The 23297-nt window shown below is 41.6% G+C and overlaps 1 protein-coding gene across 20 annotated transcripts; it reads left to right on the top strand.

The window, feature by feature from the left end:
* The first annotated feature begins 1731 nt into the window (after positions 1-1731).
* Positions 1732-23290, top strand: aak1a (AP2 associated kinase 1a). 20 transcript variants are annotated; one of them, XM_069523973.1, is made up of 22 exons: positions 1732-2778; positions 6497-6615; positions 7203-7311; positions 7837-7979; positions 8109-8230; positions 8308-8389; positions 8483-8615; positions 8753-8856; positions 9208-9287; positions 9377-9537; positions 10219-10403; positions 10891-11118; positions 11658-11851; positions 12155-12348; positions 12435-12503; positions 12759-12848; positions 14423-14524; positions 14764-14865; positions 15772-15939; positions 16279-16368; positions 16912-17011; positions 20726-20847. In XM_069523973.1, exons 1-21 carry the CDS (start codon positions 2619-2621, stop codon positions 17004-17006), a joined length of 2730 nt encoding a protein of 909 aa, XP_069380074.1. In that variant the 5' UTR covers positions 1732-2618; the 3' UTR covers positions 17007-17011; positions 20726-20847. The 20 variants fall into 20 exon arrangements, with proteins under 20 accessions (XP_069380074.1, XP_069380059.1, XP_069380075.1 ...); XM_069523958.1 differs by lacking the exon at positions 16912-17011 and having other exon boundaries at positions 20726-23290; XM_069523974.1 differs by lacking the exon at positions 16279-16368.
* Positions 23291-23297: the final 7 nt, after the last annotated feature.

Genomic DNA, 23297 nt, shown 5'->3' with positions numbered 1-23297 from the left:
CTGGTATGCACACACACACACACACACACACACACACACACACACACACACACACACACACACACACACACACACACACACTCACACACACAAAGACACACACACACACACAACCTGAACCTGAAAAAAAGGTCTGTGTAGCTGCATTTATTTCATGATGAAATAGTGACCCCTGTTGGAGATTTTAAATTTAATTTTAATCTTCTTACTAAAGAATTGAGTTATGTTCCATCCAACAAACACAATCTATTTTTGGTCAGTGTGACACCTGGTGCAACAACAAATTGAAGAAAGAGGTTGGCATTTTGTTCTAACCTGAAGTTGCCTAACCTTGAGGGTGGAGTCTCCTGTTGGTTCATTGCCTGTCCACACAGCCCACAGGAGATCACTAAATGTGATATTCAGAATTTTTTTCATTCTGAGACAGGAGGTCTACAGAGTTGGATGGAATAATCTGATTGCTGCTAATCATTTCCAAAGTCATTTCTAATTAATGCATGAGACTGTCATGACCTGTGCTGAGTTCCTGTTTCACAATTGTTTTCATAGATGTGTTGTGAGATTGTAAAAACTGAAACCAAGTGGGGTTCCTTTGACTTATATCCTCAGTTGCATGGCTTTCCAATTAGAGTGCAAATAAAGTTAAAAATGAATAATAAACAAACTGTTGCAGGAAAGATTAGTGTAAGTTTGACTGAAATTCTCAGATCGATCTCAGGGACTCACCTTCTACCATCATTCCATACTGCAGAGACACTGTAAATTGTTGTGGTCTGAGTTTTCTACAGTGTCATGATAATGGAATATGTTGTATCTTATTATTTTTCATATGCTAGAGGTTAGGGTTAGGAAGTAATTATCGATGACTCCCCGTGCATCATCAGTCGACTCGACAGTTGAACTGGAGTCAAAGGCAATGCACTGACTGATGCAAAGCTCCCCCCATTCTCACATTTCCACTTAGCCAAACTGGCCTTATTAAAATGATTTCTTACTAGAGAACTGTATGAATGTGTGTGTGAATGTACTGTGAAGCATGTGAGTGCTATATAAATAAAAAAACATTTACCATTTACCTTTTGATAGGCTTCCTTAAATTTTAGTTTAAGTTTGCCAATATCCTTTATTTTTGGGGTTCTTTTATTATATAGGTTGTGGAAAATCTGCTGGTCAATGGTCAACTCATCAGCGAAGAAAGTGTTCAGGATCCCTTTGATGTCTTGTGCTGAAATATTTATTGAATCTGGCCAAGGAGAAAATCAGAATTCATCAAAGAACCCTTGGATCACTGATTATGAATGTTTTATGTTTCTAATATTATAGGACACATCATCAGTAGTAAACTCCAGGATCATTATGTGTTTCGGCCATGACCATTATACACCCTCACCTGTGTCCAAGTACGTTTTATCTACATTCGGGTTTTTGGAAAAGATTCATGTTTTCAGGGTTAGAATTGAGGGTTATGTTTAGGATTAAATGGTTACAGTTAGAATTAAAGAATTAGTTTCAGGGCTAATTTTTTTTTTTTTTTTTTTTGTGTCATGACAATGAAATGAGTTGCATCTTATTATGTTTTATGCACACAGGCAGGAACTGTTCTCTTGTGATCAACCTATATTTCAGCAGCAGAATACATCGTTTTTGTTTTTCAAAATCAGACCAAATGTTACACGATCTGCAGAGAGAGAGTCTGCAAATGAAGAGAGTGTTCTGCAGCATAGCTAACACAGATGGCCGGACCTGTGTTACCAGCAGGAGGGGGTAATGAGAACGGGCTGCTGGAGGTTTTACTCCTCTGAGGTCGGGGGCCTGTCGGGTTTTCACCAGGTTTTCACCGTGGGGACCAGAGCCTCATGAGAGCAGGAGATTGACAGGAAGTTGTTCCTCATTTGACCAATCACACCTCGAGGAGTCCAGCAGGATGGAGTCCGCAGAGAGGACATGACTCTTTCCTCTGGCACCTACTGTGTTTGTAGCCACGTTAGCTCCATCATTAAATCAGCCGAGCAGCCTTGTTGTTAAAGCCGGTCGGGGGCATAAAGGCAGCGGGGGTCTGTCACTTCCACTGCGACACAGACGGTGAACTAAGCAGCTTTTCTGGTGGATGTTAGCCGGTGGAGATGTGTAATAAGCTGCACTGGACACCGAGGACCTCCCTGACTGCCAGTCCATCGACTGACAGCTGTCACCGCACCTAGCTGCCCGGCTAGCTGGCTACGTGAGCTAGCGGCTTACAAGTGTTTTTTTTCTGGCTCATTCTGGCTAATTTGGCCGGCCAGCTCCGAGCTCGTGTTCACTGTGGAAAAGAAGTGACTTCCGCATATACGCTACTGTATTTTTACATTTTCTCAGTTACACTCGACTCTGTTGTTCAAACCATGAGTTAGCCCTGGAGCGTCGGACCGCAGTGTTTGGGATATTTTGAGATCCAGCTAGTTAGCCTGTGTTTAGCTTGAAGCTAGCTAGCGGCGTTCATTCAATCATTGAGAAACTGCTAAAGCGTTAACGTTGACACGGTAGCTAGCAGGGACCGGGCACATCCACGCTGAGCCTTTGTTGCGAGGACACGGATCTACTTTTGGACTTGACCGAGCTGAGGATAACATCTTAGAGACATGAAGAAATTTTTTGACTCTCGACGGGAGTTGGTGAGCACCGGGCCTGGTTCCGGAGCCGGCGGAGGAGGCGCTGGTTCCGGCGGCGGTGGCAGCTTCATCGGACGCGTCTTCACCATCGGACGGTATCAAGTGACCGTGGAGGAAATTGTCGCAGAAGGTGAACATTGTGTTTTTTTTTGTTGTTGTGTGGATCACACACTTGTTACACGAGCACTTTCAACCAGATCCACAGTATGGATCTCAGCACACTTGTGAGGATGGGCACTCTGGTAACATGAGTTAAATGAGGACTGTTGGACTCTGGCCCTGCTACAGTCCCAGTGTGATGATACGCAATCTCCTTTATTGCATGTTGTTAAAAGACAGTGGTCCTGCTCATTGGTTCAGGGTCAGGTTGAGTTTACTTAGTGATCTTCTGTGCAATCATCAAAATATTTCAGGATTGAACATTCATGTCTAGCAGAGGGTGTGTGGAGACTGTCTTCTTTAAGTTGCTCAGGGGAAAATGGTGTAACCGCATTTGTGCTTTGTTGTTAAGAACCAAAGCCCAGCTGAGTCATCTGTCCTGGTATTTGCAGAGGGAGTGACAAACCTCAAATGCAGATTCAAGAAGCAAGGGTGAACAAGTTGTTGTTTGCTTAAAGGTGGGACCAGTTATTAGTATGTACAGCTAAATAAAATAGGACCTCCTCACATTGTGGGACTTTCATACTAAATAGTAACATATAGGCAACCTGGACATCTCCCAGTTTAAACAGTGGTTAGTTGCAGGGGAACCCAAATCATTGAGATCATAATTTTGTTGGAAACTCAACCTAACTTTGAAGGAAGTATTTACCAGAACATGGTTGATCCGGCATTGTGATAGTGGTAAAAGTTTGTCATTGGTCATTTGTCTTTGCAATGAGAGTCTGCTGTGCTCTGTTAGCCTCGAGTGCCTGTTACTAAAAAATAGATGAAAGACTGATTAATTCATCAGTACTATAGATGGCCACCATCTGTTTGGCACCAAAGTGGCTTTGTGAATGGGTTTAGACATCTAACCCCTGCACCGGGATGTCAGTGGGAACTTCAAGTGGAATTTGTTCATTTCTGTGGGTGAAGAGATAGTGTAGTTTTTCTTATCAGCTCTGGAAAAACTTTGGCCTCAATGCAGATATTTAACAGAGTTTCGATTGGTCACCCTTTGGCCTTACAAACATGACCTCGCAAAGATAGTAAAACGAAATGATTTCCACAAGATTATACATTTTACTAAACACTACATGGACTAGTTTTCTGCAGATTATAATTTCTCGCTGCAGCAGTGGACCTCCTGCTTGCTATGTGACTCCCCCAGTGACATTAGACCTATTTGTTCAGATGGTTTTGGTTATAGTCTGCGCTGTTGCTCTTTGTTGGCTTGCTGTTCCATTTAGAAATTTGTTTTTTTTCCCCCTTCTGTCTACTCCCTTTGTTGTCATTGTTGAACTTTTCCCAACGTACAGACAAAAGCAGTCACAGGGACACATTACACTGGCTTTTCTAGCTTAAGGCCTAAAGCTGCATACATGGTCATTTTTGTAGTTTTTTTGTGTGTTTTTTTTGAGACATTTGGGTTTAAGGCAGATGTCTGTGATTTCTTCTCAACCAGTTCCTCTCTGGATATTCCAGGACACAGCTCTTTCTGTCTTTACTGTCAACATGATATGGTTTCTTTTGTCCATATAGAGTTACTGCTGGTAACATTAGCCCTGTTTTGGAGATGTGTAATATGTTGCATTGTAACAGAGAATGTGACCCCCGCTCCTGCCTTTTAGATGGCACGACATCGAGCTTCAGTTAGTCATCCCCTCATTTGTAAACCAAAACCATTCAGTTTTCTAAGCAAAAGCATTACCTGGATCGTCCATGCTAATTTTCTCTTAAGCAGATCTGTGATGCCTTTATTTTTCTCGCTGTCACTGCAGTGTGGTGTAACCTTACAGAGAGCATGTTTGTAAACAGCATAGTAATCATGAGGACATGTGTTTATGTAGAGTTGAAAGCCTAGATGGTAGTAGCTATGTAAATCCATTACGCTGATAAGAAAATGTAAGCGAACACTGTGGCTATTCACTGCGTATTTCATAGCACTGCCTAAAGGTGTATTTTTGTGTCCATTTGCTTCAGCGTGTATGTATAAGCTAGAGTGGTATAATCCTACCAGTCAGTTAGTTACGTCAAGGGGCAGTGGCTATTTGTGGCTGTACTTACAGTCATTTGGTTGCACTGTCTACTGAGATAGTAGACCACTGCTAAATGTTGCTTAAGAAGGCTGCTAATCCTTCTCATTTCTCACAGGCATCTCAGATTAGACTGTGAGACAACAGGGCTTCAGCTGTCTGTACTGCGACGGACGGCACACACACACAGATTGAGATTCTCATTCTCATTTAGACCCCATGCAGACCTGATATAAACATCCAGCCTCGGTGATCCGATCACAAATGCAGTTCTGAACACACCCAAATGCATCTTGAGATCCACCCAGTCCACCTCCGAACCACATTCAGAGGTGGACTGGGACGCATGATGTGGCCACATTGTTTTTGCTGTGTGAAAGCAAAAGTGTCCAGGGACACATTGAATCTGATGTGTATGTAAACTTCTCAGTGCAGATGCATTGACTTGTTTTTTTCCATGTAGAGTGGGGAAGTGAGAGCTGATCACAGGAGATGCATTCAGGAAACATTTGAATGCCAGTTGTAAACCAACAAACGTAACTTTGACCACTTGTGATCGTAGATATTAATACCAGGTCTGAACGGGTCCTCAGTTTGATATTGTCCTGAAGCACATTGCATCTATTGTCCTGAAGCACATTGCATCTCGGTGTCTTAAGAACACTTATCAGTCAGAGCCCTGCCAGTGCTGTCACTGTGCTGCAGATTTTTGCCCTTCATCGTGAAATTTCAAGTCATTGAATTTATAGCTTATGGCATCAGGGAAATTGTGATGTGTTGTCATCCATGGTGACCCAGCTCCACCCGGACAGGCCAGAGCACTGCAGCACACATCATTTCTAAGTAGTCTGAGCTTTTTATGCCTTTGTTAGACCATTTCAAAAAGCCTTATGAAATTATTTAATGTTGCTGACTCCCTTCTTTTTATGCTTCATTAATTTATTTTATAATACAGCTCACAGTGGTGTAGCCCAAGCCAGGCTTCATCAAATGTCAATCAGATCAGTCACATGGAACTGTCCTTGGCTTAGTGATGCCAGCTGGATGAGTCAGCCCTGTGTACGGAATTAACACAAGCTGTGAGGGGGAAAACGTGAAGAGCTGCAGGAACAACATATTCCAGTGAAAACTGCTCAAAGCTGTTGACGTAAAATTTAAAGCCAAACTTGATTATATCTTTGAGTCACTGAAGATCAAGACTTGGCATAATCCATCTATCCACCTTTCAATGCACTAACAATCACTCCTTCCGATGTAGAGTTTTACTATAATTTACAGGAATAGTCAATCTGGTGGTTTCTGTTGCTGTAAATGCACAGATTTTTCTTACGTGTCAGTCTCTTTGTGACCAAAGTTGGGATGAGTAATTCTCTCACTTCCTTTATCCCATGACAGTTTTGTCAAGTTCTTCCATCTTCCCCTTTGGTACGACGGCTGACGCACACGGTGCTGTTTTACGCTCCTCTTACCAGTTTGTCAGTCAACCTTGTACTGCACATAAAGCAGTTAACAATGATGTAACCATTTATGGAAAGTTAAAAAATGCAGATGAACAGGATATGTTGAGATAGTAATTATAGATCACAAAATTAGCTGATTTCAGACTTTTAAAAAAAATGTATGTGTTTATTATAATTTTCGTCTTCGCTCTATCTCTCTCATCATTTGCAGGCGGTTTTGCCATAGTTTTTTTGGTGCGGACTCATCAAGGCGTTCGATGTGCACTAAAAAGGATGTACGTCAACAATGAAGATGATCTGCAGGTCTGCAAACTTGAGATCCAGATTATGGTGAGTAGGAGTCCATTAACAGACTGCTAAGTGCAGCAAAAAAATACATGAAAGGGGGGTATATTAAGAGCAGATCGTGTTCCTGTGCATAAGGGTCGCAATGGATGACATTAACAGCAGCAATATTATTTAAGTAAAACTTACCACATACAGAGAAATTCAGAATTGACATTAAAATAATTCTCATCTGAACATGACTTAATCTGAATGCTTTAAGTTAATTGTACATGAAGTACTACTTCTGAAAATATTTTTTGACCCTGGAGCTTAAGCTCTTGAAACACATTGAATTCCATTGAAATTGTTGAATTGACACTTTACTCCCCATTGCTAATCCGGTTGTCTTCACTGCAAGATAAACCAACCACTTCCTGCAGCCACACCCTGGGTGGCATGGCTTTTGCTGGATGGTTATCGTCATTTCTTCTAGACCATTGGCTCAGAATCAGACTTTCTACAGTTAAAAACTGACTGAATTACTAAAAAACATGGATGTATTTTGTATACCAAAACCAAATGAGTAAAATCCATGAAAAACTGTATCTACATTATTTGTCACTGTTGCTCTGTCTGTGTTTTTTACACAGAGGGATCTTGTGGGCAACAAAAACATTGTTGGTTTCCTGGACTCCAGCATAACGGCAGTTGGAGCTGGCGATGTGTGGGAAGTCCTAATCTTAATGGACTTCTGTCGAGGTAAAGTTGGCCCACCCCCATGTTTCTGTCTCTGCTGAATTCGAAGCTCCATTACCCTCAGCCTCTCACAGCACCCTGTCCTGTTCAAAAGCAAGCATTCAACAGATAGCTAATGTGGTCAATACAACCTCTTTGTCAGTCAATACATAACTGAGTGGTGTTATTAATAGAAAGTTCAAACATTAACACTATTGCAGCTGTTTAACAGAAATAAAACTTGGTGAAATGATTTAAGACCTTTTTCATTAGTGCCATGTGGAAAGTAAAAAGGATAAATAAATAAATGTAAACGTTTGTTTATTGTTAAATGTGGAAAGTTGGTTCATTATTTTAGTCCTTATTTAAACCTTAAACAGCAAAATTACTGTTGACCTTACAGATTCAAGTCTGCCAAAAATTTATGAAAAAATGAGTTAACCTATAAATACAAGTTATTCATAAAACAGCAGTAAATGATCAGATAGGAACAGTATTAACAGCAACAACTCTTTTATCAGTCTCGTAGTTGACCTATTTTGTCTGTAGGTGGGCAGGTGGTCAACCTAATGAATCAGCGGTTACAGACGGGCTTCACTGAACCTGAGGTGTTACAGATCTTTTGTGACACATGCGAGGCAGTCGCTCGTCTCCACCAGTGCAAAAGTCCCATCATCCATCGAGATCTCAAGGCAGGTCGAATTCATTTCCAAACATACATTATACAAGAGTGTATAATGCTAAAGTAACACATTTTGGCATTGTTGTTAACATCAGGTACTATCAGTTCTGACAGGTCTCATCATGTTTTCCTCATGCAGGTGGAAAATATTCTTTTGCACGACCGGGGACACTACGTGCTCTGTGACTTTGGAAGCGCCACCAACCACTTCCAAAATCCTCAGACAGAAGGAGTGCCAGTCGTGGAGGAGGAAATCAAAAAGTGAGTTTCTATTTATAGCTTCTATTTGTTTTTCTAACCAGAGTTCAGAAAATCACTGGTGTTGTCTTTAAAACCAGGTACACCACCCTGTCGTACCGCGCTCCAGAGATGGTCAACCTCTACGGTGGAAAAGTCATCACAACAAAGGCAGACATTTGGGTGAGAAGGATTTAGTTCATTACCACTATGCTACATTATGATGACAATATGATCACGTTAATTTACAGTGTGTTGATTTTCTCATCTGTATAGGCCATGGGTTGTCTACTCTATAAACTTTGCTACTTCACACTTCCTTTTGGGGAGAGTCAAGTAGCTATCTGTGACGGCAGCTTCACTATCCCAGACATCTCCCGCTACTCCCAGGACATGCACTGTCTCATTCGTAAGTATCCTTCTAACTACATTATAATCACTGTCCTACTTACGGCATGTGTATCCTGTATTTGGGCAGTTACCTTTAACTGTGAATTTTCCTGTTTCTGATGAAAAATAAACATGGCGTGTTCATTGACTTCTCAGGATACATGCTGGAACCTGACCCGGATAAGAGACCAGACATCTACCAAATTTCCTACTTTGCCTTTAAACTGGCTCGACGCGAGTGTCCAATCCCAAATGTACATGTAAGTCAGCATTGCCACAAGAATGGCAGGAATCTGAGATGAGAATATACAGTAGTGTTGATATTAAATATAACAAGTGAGTCATCTACAATGGTTTTAGTTGTAAGGCAACTCTTTACTGTATAGCTGCCAAATTTAGTGATGACATGATGTCAAATAAATCGTAAAAAAAAAAAGTGCATTGCTGGTATATCATACTACAGCAGTGGTGACATGTCATAGAAACAAAACTTCTTGGGATGAAGAACTCACCTGCACCCTACCAAAATTCTTCTGGCAGAGAAATGATTGTCCTGATTGAACCAAGTTTATATAAAATTACATAAATTGTAAATTCTCTTACTGTTGTAGAATTTGCCCATTCCTGCAAAACTTCCTGAGCCTATCAGAGCCAGTGAAGCAGTGGCCAAAAAGAGTCAAACCAAAGCCAGGTGAGTTGCATTAAAGCAAAGAATTTGAGTTTTATCATGATAAGCTACTTTACCTTTTCTCATCATGTCTCTTTCTAACCTTCTACCAGGCTTACAGACCCCGTTCCAACCACAGAAACCTCAATTGCACCTCGACAAAGGCCCAAGGCTGGTCAGGCTCAGCCCCAGCCTATAGGCATTCTTCCCATCCAGCCCGCTCTCACCCCACGCAAGAGGCCCAATGTGGCTGCTGGAGGGCCCCAGGCCATAGGTACAAGTTTCTCTTTAATATGTCCATATGTCAGTGTTAAGACCATTAATAATACAAGTCTGTCTTTACAGTGACAGTTATTCTGGTAATAATATTCTCTACAGAAAATTCAGGACTTGTTTTATTGGACTGAATGAACTGCTCAAGAATTCGGCTTGTATTCACACAGGTGCAATGAGCTGATTCTTAGAAGGCTTTTAATTGTTTTCATGCCCTCTGTTCATCTGTGACCCACTTACAGAAGAAACAGATGATGATGCTTCTAGGTAGTATGTGTGATATAAAATGTAGAATTTTTTCAAACAAAAAGCCCAGGATACTGTAGTAGTTTTAGAGTAAAGCTAGAAACGTTTATCTGTTTAACAAAGCAAAATAAGGCATCACTTATCTTAAAATGCTGTTTGTCTTCAGATGAAAGTGGGGAGAAAGCTTAAAGTATAATTTCAATAAATTATTACCAGCTAAATAAAACATTTTCTATTTTTTGACATTCAGGGAAACATGCAATTCTACACATGCGCGCACACACACACAAATGTCAAGATTTCGTGCACATATGCCTTAATGTAATTAATTCAACTGTTATTTATGTAGATTCTTCATGCCATCAGAAAAGTGGTTGTAACTTAAAAGATATCATTTTAATGTAATAAGTTAATTTTCTAGTTTTTCATCTTGCAGGTGTTGGCATCAGTGTCCCACCTCCAGCTGCAACTGCTGTGCAACCTTCTCCACAGTCCTCTGCCACACAGGCTACACCACAGACAGCTCAGACGACTAACGTGCAGCCACAGGCTACACCACAGCATCACCAGCTCCTCGTGAAGCAGCAACAAGCATTCTTAAGCCTGCAGAGTAACCAGCAGGTAGGCGTCCTTACAAAACAATAATGGAATACTTTGTAGCTGCATATTGTGTGTTTAGCTCTCACTCAGAAAACGAATTAGACATACATTTGATAAAAAGGTGACAGCTTGGTTTGAGAGAGTTTTTTGCAAAAATATTTCAAGTTGATTGTAATTGTAATGAAGTAATTGTGCATTTACAAAAGGAGAGGTACTGCTCCAAAGGACACTGTGGCCCCAGGTATTGCAAATGTATTTATTTTAATCAGCAGTACAGACACAGTTTAGATTATCAGTCTATTTCTCCCTCTAGTGTCTGTCGGGCTCTCCTGTATTTTCTGATAAAAATTTAACACTGATGGTGATTGTATTTCAATATGCTGTACTTGTCAATGAGCAATCATTGAAAAGATTATGATACATATGACATGATAAATATTTATATAAACCTGACCAAACTTTTAGACTGAGCCTTCCTCATGATTGGCTGTCTGATATTTCTATGTAGCATCAAATGGTTCCGAGCCTCCATCACCAACAGCAGAAACAACAACAACAACAAATAGCGTCTCAGGCATCTACCCTGCTGCAGTCCAAAGCTAAACCTGTTCCTCCACTTCTTACTCTGCATCTGCAATACCAGCAGCAGCTGCAGCATGTAGTCCATGAAACAGCCGCTCCGCATCTCACACCCATCCCTGAGTCTGCAGTGGCTGGTCCTCCAACTGACCCACAGGTTGTGGTAACATCCTACTCCTGCTGCCTCTGCTGCTCTTTGGGTTGGGGCAGATTGTTGGCTCGTCTCTAACGAATCACATCCAGATTTAACTTCTCTCTTGGCAGAATTATAGTGTTGGCGTGTTGCTGCTGTGTAGCTAGAAATGCTTTTTAAATGTCTTTTTTAGAAAAATGTAATTCTGTTGTTTCATAAATACTATAAAAATCATGATATAACCAAATGATTTACTTTTGCACTGCTTCTATTATAGCCCTCCTGCTCCTACTCTACCTTCAGGTTAATAATTTCAAGAGGTGAATCGGTTTCTGTCCAATCTATGTGATGGGAGTACTTTTTTATCTTTTCCATAACCCTTTTCTCTAAGCTATGGTTTTGTTGGTCTTCATTAAAACATCTTAAGATTTTCTTTTCCAGATCATCTTGCTGCTTCTTATGACTATGGGTCTGATTTGTTTGTTTCTTCCAGATATTCTTCTCTTTTAGCGTCAGTTCATTATCCCTAATCTCCAATTTTCACTCTTATCTTGTCATTACAGATGGCTGGCCGAGGGAATCAGTTGCCAAAAGTTGGCTCTTTGACGCCCCCATCGTCGCCAAAGATAGCCCCTAAGAGTGGCCACAGGCGCATCCTTAGTGATGTCACCCACAGTGCCGTGTTTGGGGTTCCAGTTAGCAAGTCCACTCAGCTACTTCAGGCGGCTGCAGCTGAGGCCAGCCTCAACAAGTCCAAGTAAGCAGAATTAACTCCCTTCAGTGATCTGCGCATGAACTGTCCTTTCATGGCCGCGAGTGAGCTCAGTCGCCAATAGAAAGTCCATTCATACGACTGAGCCCCAGAGGAGAATAAATGACCCTTTAACATCTCAGAGAATCCAGCTCAAGAAGAATCACTTAATTCAGTCTTTAAATAACTCTGTTCATTCACTCTTATTTGCATAGATCTGTAGGTCAGAGTCAATCGACTTTACAAACATGATCAAATGTCAACGTGCATTCTTGCCCTTGTTTATGTTTACACCTCTGTGCTCTGCAGATCAGCCAGCACTACTCCTTCTGGCTCCCCCTGCTCGTCCCAGCAGAGTGTGTATCATCCAGGTGAAGGTGACGTCCCATTATCCCTCGCTGCACCCACCGCTCAGCCCAGCTGGAACCCCTTTGGGGATGATAACTTCTCCAAGCTAACGGCGGAGGAGCTGCTTAACAAAGACTTTGCAAAGCTAGCTGAGAGTAAGTTGGACTCAATGAATATATACAAATGCCTCATTGGTAAGTAGTCGTGTAACCTGAAAATAATTTTGTTTGTCTGTGCACAGCTGCTGCACCGGGGGAGAAGATCACGGGTTCCAGTGAAAATCTTATTCCAGGGTTCACTGCTTTTCCAGGTAAGACTTTATTTTAATTCCTCTTATGCTGCTTCATTGCTTTACGTCCCCATAGGCTTAAATTTGTTTTACATATCAATCATCAATCAAGTGGAGATTTCTCTAAACATCCAGTTATGTACTCTTTCTGTAATGCTGTCTTCTTGAGAATGTAAAATAAGCTTTTCCAAACTCCAGTCCAAACCAGTCTCCTCTTGTTTTTCTCACTTGGCTTAATTTGTTCTTTCCCATCATTATTCACTGTGCAATGTTAAGCTGAAAGATCTGCAGGCATCATGAGTGCAGGTGCAGCGTTGTTGACTGTCCCGGATCCTTTTAATAACCTTTCACTCTCTGACACCACAGGTAATTTTCCTGTCACAGCACAACATGCAATACAAGCCATACCTTAGATTCTCAGTCAAACAAATATATTCCTAGAGCTACTGAGTCACTTTATTTAATCTGAGGTAGTTCCCTGGTTATCTCACTTCCCATGGGTTAGTTTATGAGTGCTAGTTTTGTGGTTGGGATTTGTACACAGTCCTATCTTGTTGACATAGCAAGCAGCCTCACAGAGGCTCCTTGTCAGCTTCCATGAATAGAGACGGTGGCTACAGCTAGATCGCATCTCATTTGCAGATCTCTGCTATTGCTGTTGCCTGGCAATGCTAAGGACAAATTCTCCTTTGTTAATTGGATTGCTTTACTGCTGGAGGAGCCTACTTACCAGTGCTATTAAGAACAAGAGAAAGTTAAGCATGCTAGCGTGTTAAAATTATGACAAAGCCTTTCATGCTCCCTTCAGTTTAGCCTTTAGCTCTTTCTGGTTGGGCGTGATTCTGTGTAACCTTGTTTGGGTAGTTGCACTGACAGGATGAGAATGTTGAGGCTCTTACATAACCAGGGTGTGGTTAATCTTCTCTACCTAGCCTAAGCTGTCTCTTGGACTTTCTTTCAAATAGGATGCACACAAGGATATACACGAGTAAAGAAAAGCAGAGCAGCAGTTGAATTGATTAGAAAACATGAGATTTCAACTGATACTGAGCTGTTTGGGCCAATATCGAGAATTTGCTTTGTGACATTTCAAATTTATAAAAGGCTTTTCATCAGTCTTGGCCTTTCTCCTATAGTGAAGGGGGCTAAAGGTCACATCTGCTGTGCCGTTTTCTGAGTCAACACATTCCTTGTCTAAGACCCCCACTCCATTTTCCCCCATAGCGGTCTCCTGTAAGTATGAGCTGCAATGAAAAGTCAATAATTTGGTGTTTCATTCCTGGGCTGTTCTTCACTCGCTCAAATCAGTAAATTAATGCACATAGGGAAAAACTGACTTAACAAAGAGTTGTGCTTGTTTGTATGCACCGGTTCAAAATGGGTTGAGACGGTTAGCATGTTGACAGAGGTGAGTGCATTAATGCATTCTGTGTGGCTTGTTTGTATGATTAAATGTTTGCTGTTGAAGTTTGTAATGTAAAAGTGTGGAAACGTGTTTTCTTCAGCATTTCTTTGGTTTGATACTACTGATAAAGGATAGTGTTTTATCCTTTGATAGGATTTCCCTCTACTAACTAAATTTTAAGTATATGTGTGGTGGGCAGAAACTAAGTAAACTAATGCATCATGCAATGACTTGATCAATCCTGCAAGCAGCCTGATTATAGAGTTAACTTGAAATGTTGACATGATTCTTCGTGCACTCATCATCCTGTTATAATTTCTTGCTTTCCTGAATATATTTTTTCCTTGTGACTAACATGATGTCTGCTATATTTCTGCTCTCATTGATTTTATCAAAATGTATTTTTCTCCACATTGCTACAATGTCATGTTTTTAGTTTCTGCTCTTTTTTTTATTTATCTGCAAAATCCTCTCATGCTGCTTTCTCTTTCCCTGGCCATCTGTCGATCATCTTCTCTCTCTGGTTCCCTCACAGAGAAGCTGATTGAGGGACTAAAGTCCCCTGAAACTCTGCTGCTCCCTGACCTCTTAACCCCAGCTGACCCCTTCAATAGCACTGCAGAGAGCTCCACCAATGGTACCAGCTCTGTTCTTGTCCCCTGCCTTGCTCTAATATTCCCCATCTGCTCTGCATGCGTCGTCTTCCCTTCCTTCCCCTCCTTCACTCTCATGATCATGAAGTTAGAAAAGATTCACTGGGGGAAGGAGTAAAGAACACCCTCTTCAGTTGTATCCTTGCGGCAATCTACTTTGCTTCGCTATTACTAATCTTTTTTTTGTACTACTGGTTTTTCCCCACATTATGTCTCCATGTAGCAAAAGCAGAAGTGTGTGTGGATTCACTGATTCCTGGTTTGGAAGCCCCCCAGGCTCAACGCCATTCAACCCAACCAGAGTTCATCCCTGCCAGCATTCCAGGTTGGCATGCTGGACTTTTAGAGTAGGAAGCCTAACACAATTCTTTGCAGTATTTTCACCAAAGAATTGTTGTTGTTGTTGTCCTGTTCCTCCTGTCACCTGTTGATGTTGTCTTGTTTTTTTTGAGGGATGTTGGCAACTGTGATCCCTTTATATTGTTTTTTGCAATGAGTATACTCATTTATCATTGGCAGTGACCCTTGATATGTCGTGTTAGCCTGTAAAAAAAAAAAAACAGTTTGTGACAGTTTTCAGACATGAAATTGGGTCTAAACCTTTTCTAGGGTTTGTGCTTCACATGTGAAGTACACAGCAGAAGATTTTCTGGGTCACACCCTTTCACAACAAGAGGAAAATGTCTTGAACATTCAGGCTAGGTAGAGCATGCACGTGACATGATGTATAAATTCCACTTTGGACAGCACTTCCTTTTAGAGGACACTGTTCTTTCCAAGTTGACATCTTCGTCTTTGTCTTTTACGTGTATGACGCCTCTTTTTCATCCTGAGATATTTGTATTCTTTTAGTGGGTTTTTTTCAGTTTCACATCTGTCTAACGTTGGAAACATCAATCAATGCAGGCACTTGTTCGCTTTCTCACATGGGCACACTGATATTTTCCTGATAATTTACTCGAGGGCTGACAGGAAAGATTCAGGAAAATGTCCAGACCACAATGCATGTTTGAAAGCAGCTACAGTCCATTCACTCACAAGACTGCTCTCAGTCTACAATACTTTAATGATTGCACCAATACTTTCAACACTTATATTGCTTCAGCAACAAAACAGTGAACTGCCTTACTAAAAAAAGATGCTTTGGTCTCTGCTCTGTCAGCTAACAGTTATATCTCAACTCTGACCCATTGTCCCTCTGGCTTTGCTTCCTCCTGTCGTGCTGTCTCAGACTCTCTCACTGGGGAGGAATCTCTGCTGGGTTGCGATCTGTTATCTCACTCTTCTCCTCATGGACACCAGTCTGTTTCTGCTCTCGCCACCTCCTGCTCTTCTGCTCCTTCTGGCTCCAGCTCTGGATCATGTCTGGAGGAGCGGCCACCTGCTCAGTCAGCTCCTGGTAAGACCCCCCCCTCGCAGCACCCCACATGTCTGCTGGGGATCTTAGCCCATAAAATCAGAACAGACCACAGATCATTCCCAGAACACAGGGGGCCTGTTCATCAGAAAACTCAAACCTCCATGCGATACAGAAATTGAATTAGACACATTAAATACCAGCCTCAACTGACCCTTGGGCAAAAGCCACTGTAAGTGCATGGCTTTTAAATACTGTGACTGCCTGGCTTCATCTATTTTTAATCTACTCGCATCTTCCTTTCTTTTCTGCTCTTTTCCTTGGCTGAGTTAACTTCTTTTCCCCTCCATCATTCCCTCACTTCCTCTTCCTTCACCGCAGACTCTGCTTTCCTCATGTCGTGTGGGGAGAAGGGCAATGACGACGAGTTTGACCCTATTCCCGTGCTCATCTCCAAAAACTCAAATCAAGGTAAGGTTAAGAAAAACCCTGAGATGAGCACTGACTCCTCCTGAAGCCCACAGAGATGAATGACTAAGCCCCTAATTCAGTCGCAGTAGCTCTTTCCTATCACTACAGATGTTAGAAGACTTGTATGGGTGTGCTTGTCACATTAAAGCTTCATAGCCCATCAAGCTCTAACATTATCCCCACTCTCTCCTTTGTTTCTGATGCTTCTGAGGCTGTAGTGCTGGTGCCTATCCAACCTGCAGGTGTTTGGCTCTTTGTAGTGAATCTTAAAAGTCTCCTCGTGTTAGAATGACTCCCCCCTGTAATGATGCAGCTGTGTAAAATAATCCCAGCTCACTCTCTGCCTCTCTTTCTCTTTCTGCCCCCCGTTCATGCATCTCTCTGCTCTGCCATTACATCCACCCTCATCCTCCTCAACTCCTCGCTCTTCATTTCTCCATACAATCTCTGTTAATATCACTCATTCTTTTGCTTGTCTTTCACGATCTCCCTTCGACTCTTCCATGTCCATCTCTCTCTCTCTCTGTTTCTGGCATGTTTCAGGTGGTCACTCGCGCAGCAACAGTGGCAGTTCAGAGTCCAGCATCCCCAACTTGGCCCGCTCCCTTCTGCTGGTGGATCAGCTCATCGACCTCTAGAGGGGGTGGGAGAGGTCGAAGGGGCAGTGTGCAATCCTAACAAAGGGACAGGGGGAGGGTCAGGGGATAGAAATGGGGGGAGCAGAGGCACTTAATGTAGCACCTTATGAAGGGAAACGGAGCCAGCATAGATCGGTTCAGTGGAACCGTTCGCTTTACGTGCCACCTTGGCCTCAACTCCATCTCTAGCTGCCTGATAAGCTGGTTTCATATATCTCTGCCTGCTGTTGACATTCCCACGCTGTTTAAACAAAATCTTCTCATAATTGCTTGAGCATATCATCTGCCTCTGTTCTGGCTACACCATAGTCTCCCTCATGCTTTCCTCATACATGCATTAATATCCAAGCACAGCCTTGGTGATCAACTGTCCTTGTCACACGGCTGCGTTGTGCTCACTTTACTTGTTCAGAGTCATAGCTTTATTTAAGCAAGCCACCTGCAGGCATGCGCATTTGTGTCAGGGGTCTATCTAAAGAATGAGCAGTAAAAATTGACCACCTGGATCATTGGATGCACTTTCCTATGAAAGCTTTGAACTAAACTATTGACCAAACAAAGTTGCACCCTGAGTGACCGCTGAGAGCTGTTTGCACTGATTCAACCAGTTATGGAGAAGGAAATGTCAGCTTTGGGCCGTCTTGTCAGATTTCTCACCGTTGTGAAAGGACAATGAGGCTGCCTTTTTCAAACCTTTTTCTTTGGACATGATCTCAGTGCGCCATCTTATGAAGCTAAATCTCTGCTACTTTCCCCTTATATATAACAGTAACCAGGGTTTTATGTATCTAAGCTAACTTAGTGCATGCATTAAGCTTCCTAAGCAGAGCTATATATTCTGATCTCTTTCTGATCACTAAACAGGGTATAATTTCTCCCAAAACTAAATCATAACGTGTTCAAATCCTGAGATTGAAGAAGTCAGTGTTAACAAGGCTGATTAACCGAGATCCATCACCATCGCAGGGTGCTTTCACGATCAGCATTATCTATAACATAGTGAGATCATTCATGGTATGCGTGCGTTATATAAATACATCTTTAATGTCCAGGGTCATAAACTCCTCATTATATGTTTAACCTGTCGTCAAGAAGGTTACAGCAGATAAACAAAAGGGAATGAAATGATTCTATGCCAAAGCTACCGAAAAGATTTTATTAATTTTTTAGATTTGTGTTGCTCTGCTCTCTGGAACAGTGAAGCACAACACTGTTTAAAGAGATTTCACTGATTTATTTTGTGTCTGTACTGCGCTAACAAACAATCTCCCATTGACATCCTGTCCGTCTTATGTAGCCAGTCCTTTCTTATCACATACTTTTAGGTCTCTCGGCTAATGTGACAGTTTTCTGCCAGAAGTGATATTCAGAAAAATCCTTTACGTGTACATAAAACATTTTTTTGCTCATGTCAAGTAGATTGTTTTGTAGTCGTGTTATATTTAAAGCTATCTCTTATGTCATGGTATGAATAAATGTGACTTTTATTCATAGTGCTTCAGATTCAAGGTATGAACCAGTGTGAGCATTATAAAATATGTAAAAATTTACAAGGATATATAGATTTAAAAAATGTTTGTGTATTTAAGAGTGCAAATATTTGGACCTTGTGTCCAGAGTCTTTTCTCCTCATTCACAAACATTCAGCTTGTGCTTTTGCTTTAGATCTTGTCATGGATACATGACACAAAGTGCTTATGACTTACCTGACTGGGGCTCTCCACTTCCTCACATTGTGCTGGTGCTTGTAAGTTTCTGCATATAACTGAGATAGATTTGATCCAAGACAGAGCTAATGACGGAGTTGACTTCCTGATACCTCTGTTGCACCTTTCACCTCTGTCATTTGACCGATGATCATGAGACATGGAAAAACAGCTGCATACATTATATTACATGTGGTCACAGCTGACTTTGCATTGCATCCTTAGCATAAAATAAATAGATTTCTCTCGCCAAAGGAAGTTCATTATGTGATGCAAGTCTCTATATAAGGTCCATATCACCTTATACGTGTATATACAAACAGAAAATGGTACATTACCCCTGATTTGCCATCATTGATGTATATGTGGGACATGAATAGTTTTCACCACCTTCTCATGCCTGTATGACATTGTAAATTCACACACATCAGCATTTCTCTAAGAACTGACTTGGGTAAAAAGAAATGCTTTTTTTCCCCCTCCATCTTTATTGGTTCAGTTAAGTCATTTGCATCTGTGTTGCTGATCTATGCAATCCTACAACAAGCTTCATGTTGACACTACAGTGCTGTATCCTGTAGACTTCTTGCCTTGGCTGTAGAGTTTTACATGTGTTGCTTTGTGAAACTTATGTACTTAACTGTAATAGTGGGGTTGACGTGGTGACAGGCATATTGATAACTCTGACTTGAATTGGTGACAGATGTCCACAGAAGCAGGATCATAATTGAGTGTATACTTCTATTTTTATGGATTATGGTTCAAAATGAGAGGCTCTGAATAAAACTCATTAACGTGAATGGAAGTTAAGTGTCTTTGGGTCACATTATTTGATTTTTACACTAAAGAGCATAGGGACCAGATGAGACAGTTGTGATTTTCTTCAACAGACTGTCCTTCTTGGAACCAAATTAGATTGCAGATACTCTAACATTATGGTATCTATTCATGTGTTCTCTGGTCATTATTCAAACATTGTTTTGTGTGTGCACCATACAAGTATAGACAAGTGTCTCAGAGATTTATAGGAAACCTAAAATAGTTTTTATACATTTTTGAAGTTCTTTGCTTCATGGACGTTGACAGATGTATTTTAAAGTCACACACCTGTTCACTACTGTTGGGATTCCAGAGCAAAAGGGACTTTAAGTTGTGTTCCTGCTTGTTAGTTTGTACCACAGATTTATAGATTGTAGATTCAGTGAGTTGTAATGTAATGGATCTATAGCTCTTCATGATCAACGCTGTTTCACTGTTTACTGTGCTTGGTAGTCAGCTCTGACAGATGAAATGATTTGTGGATATTTTTTTACTTTTATCAACTCTTGTGTCAAAGTGGAAAAATGGAACATTTTGGAAACAGGCTGTGGACAGTTTCAAATACTTGTATGATGAGAGAAATTACCTTAAACACTACCTTAAACAGGTGTTTTCCTTTAATGGCTGCAACTAACATCTTCCCAAGAGCTGCCAGTTAACAGTCAACGCTGCTGAGGTAAGACTGACTTGTCTCTGCTTATCCATGCAAACCTGTCTGTCCCACTAACTACTTCTACTCGTGCCATGAAGGCTCTCTGTCCTTGTTTCCACAGAGCCACTGACTCCGTCTGAGCTCCTTTAACTTGACACAATCGATCCTGACTAAAATCAAACTGCCCCCCCCCTCTCCTAACTCAACGCACTGTCCTTGCAATGTTGAGGATACTGAATAGCTGTACTGAAACCTATTTGTGGAAACAAGGTTACTTGATGTTGTAGTAGTAGCGCTGGTAGTCCTGTCCGTGTCCTGTGACTTGTTTAGACTAGAATGTGTTTGTATTGTGGGAGTCTTCTGCTGGTTCCTCACTGTCAGGTCGTTGTCATCGATCAGGCTTTTGCAGATTTTATATATGATGAGATTTGATGGCCTGGTTTGTTAACAGGAATACTTTTTTTTTTTTTTTTACTAAAAATGTCTGTTGACATTTGTGTTCACCTCTGATATGTTTTCTCCGCTTCTGCTGTCTTTCACAGATCCGCAAGGAGAGAGCAACGACTACACCGTGCTGGAGGAGGGACAAGAGATTGAAGCTCCAGAGGTAGATGTTCAAACAGATGAGGACTGTGTGCACTCCAGTGAGGAAGAAGAGGAGAAAGAAGTCCATAAAGAAGATCAGCAGGATGGAGGAGCTGCTGAGAGTCATATAGCAGTTCATGACCTCAGCGGCTCCAGACCTCTGCTGCTGGACTCTGACGATGAAGACGAGCAGGGGCCTCAGTTAGACCTCCACTCATCAGCACAGTCCAACGCAGACCCAACACAACAACCAACCACGACCTTCGATCAACCTACTCTAAGCACCTTCGCTCAGAATCATACCCAGCACGTACCCGAGCCAGCACAGGGGGCAAATGTTGCTGCAGATGTCTTCTCTAAAGCCCCCTTTCAGATTGTGCAAGAAGATTTTGCCGATGTGTTCACCAATGCTCCTTTCCTACGTGGCCCCCTGGAAGCTCAGCAGCAGCTTGACGTGTTCTCGCAGGCTCCCTTCGGAAAAAGAAAGGAGGCTGCAGGAGCTCAACCCATGGCGTCGCACCCTCACATAGCTGGAGTTCATGCTGTAAGCCCTGATCAAGACGCGTTGGGACAGGTCGCTCCTCAACCATTCCGCCCTCAAGCTCTGGCCAAATACTCCCGACACTTTGAGGGACCTGTGCCCCAGCAGCTGGTAGCGGCTCACAGAGTGGTGTCTAACGTGAGCAGGCAGGAAGCTGTGGCATCAGTCCCCGTTGGACCTCTTCACTCATGGACGTCAGAAGTGAGTGCTGTAGACCCCTTCGTCTCTGCACCCTTTCACCTCAAAGCCCCACAGGAAAAGCCCTGAACCCGATCTAAGGTCAGGGCAGTGGGTATCAGCACCGCTCTCACTTATGCAAACTGTACCAGGCGTTATGCATGCTGTCGCCAGCACTGCAGCTGGACTGCAGGCCTGCATGGATCTCACTCTCATCTGGCTCTGATCTGGTGCAAAGATCATCACAAATCCTGCGTAAAAATAAGAAAACTGACATCCTGGTCACTTTGATTCACCTGATTTTTTTTTTCCTGTCACATCTTTTACTTTTTGATTTGCTCTTAATCTTTTTGGTACGTATATATTGAGAAAAAGATAATATGGTGGTCAAGCATTTGATTGTTTTCTTGCCTACCTCAGTTACTTTTTTGTCAGCGCTAAACACACCACAGTAATGAGGGAGCTTGTCCTCGATTGTATTTGAGCTTTACTGTGAAGCTATGACGCGATAACGCCTCATTCCTTTGTTGCAGCTGTTTCTCAGAATGGAAAGATTCAGCTTGAATCACAGGGTCATAACTTCACAGAAGCCTGAGAGGTAAAGACAAAACAGCGTGACTATGTCTTGCAGTGTCTGAACACTGCTATGAGAAAAGAATCTACAATCATATCAAGCAAGAAATTTGTAGATGGTCATTCAATCGTGGCCTTAAAGTGAATGGTGTTGGAACTGTGAGTTTACGCTTGATAGTTTGATAATGATGCATTTTTCCCTCAATCAAAAATGTTTTGTTCATATATTATGTTTGTTGTCGCTGTCCTGTCCCATCTAATGGAACTGAAATATCAGCGTTTGTTCCATGTGATGTACAAACTTTATATAAATGTTAGAACATTCACTCTTCATGTTACGTCAATGTAGAAGATTCACTTATCTTTATTTCTTCTCACTTTATCTCAGAAGAGTTACGCTCTTCCCTCCATGTCAAACATCATGAATCACATTTTGCCTTCTGTGCCCTCCTGAAAAACGGCTGCATTCACCTCATTTTAATGCACTTGCATTCAGCTCCAAGTACTTGTGTACGACCTCCTGTTGCTGTCTGCAGTATTTATATGCACCAAGGTTTTATGTCAACTCTGTAATGCTTCTCTATCATAGACATCACTGTGTAAAAACTGTGACTCACACTTACAAATAACTGAAGAGAAAACAATGCTTTCCTGGAGTTACAGAAATATTTACTGCACTTCATGCTTTGCAGTATCCAGTCATGGATCGTAACAGTCGTGTCTTATACGTGACGTCATGAATGGTGACTGATGACATTCCTTTTGAATTTATTTCATCGCCATTTTGAAATATTTGTTATTGTCTATGTGCTTTGTAAAATCATAAAACACTATAAAACACCCACCATGGCACTTTTAAGAAAGGGGATCACTCCTGTCTCAACCCAAAGTTTAATTACTGTGTTCTCCTGTTGCAATCTAAAATCATGTTTTCTTTCTTTTTGAAGTGTTTTTTTTTAATGCCCACTTGTCTCACCCACCTTATATACATACATGAAGGTTGCACATAGTCACTGACACAGAGTCAGGGTTCTCTAAGAATGTTTTTTGATTGTAACACTGCTGTAAAGTGTATTTTGACCAGTGTTGCAAATCTTTGGAGGATTCAAACGCTGATGACACTGTTGGACAAAAAGAAAAGCACTCAAAACACTTGTTAATGCTGCACAGCCTGCCTTTGAAAACCATGTTGCAAGTCATAAACAAAATATTAAATGAATGTAAATCACAATTTGAAG

Source organism: Paralichthys olivaceus, chromosome 4 (genome assembly GCF_024713975.1).
Source record: "Paralichthys olivaceus isolate ysfri-2021 chromosome 4, ASM2471397v2, whole genome shotgun sequence".
NCBI lineage: Eukaryota > Metazoa > Chordata > Actinopteri > Pleuronectiformes > Paralichthyidae > Paralichthys > Paralichthys olivaceus.
This window is presented reverse-complemented; position numbering and strand designations above follow the sequence as displayed.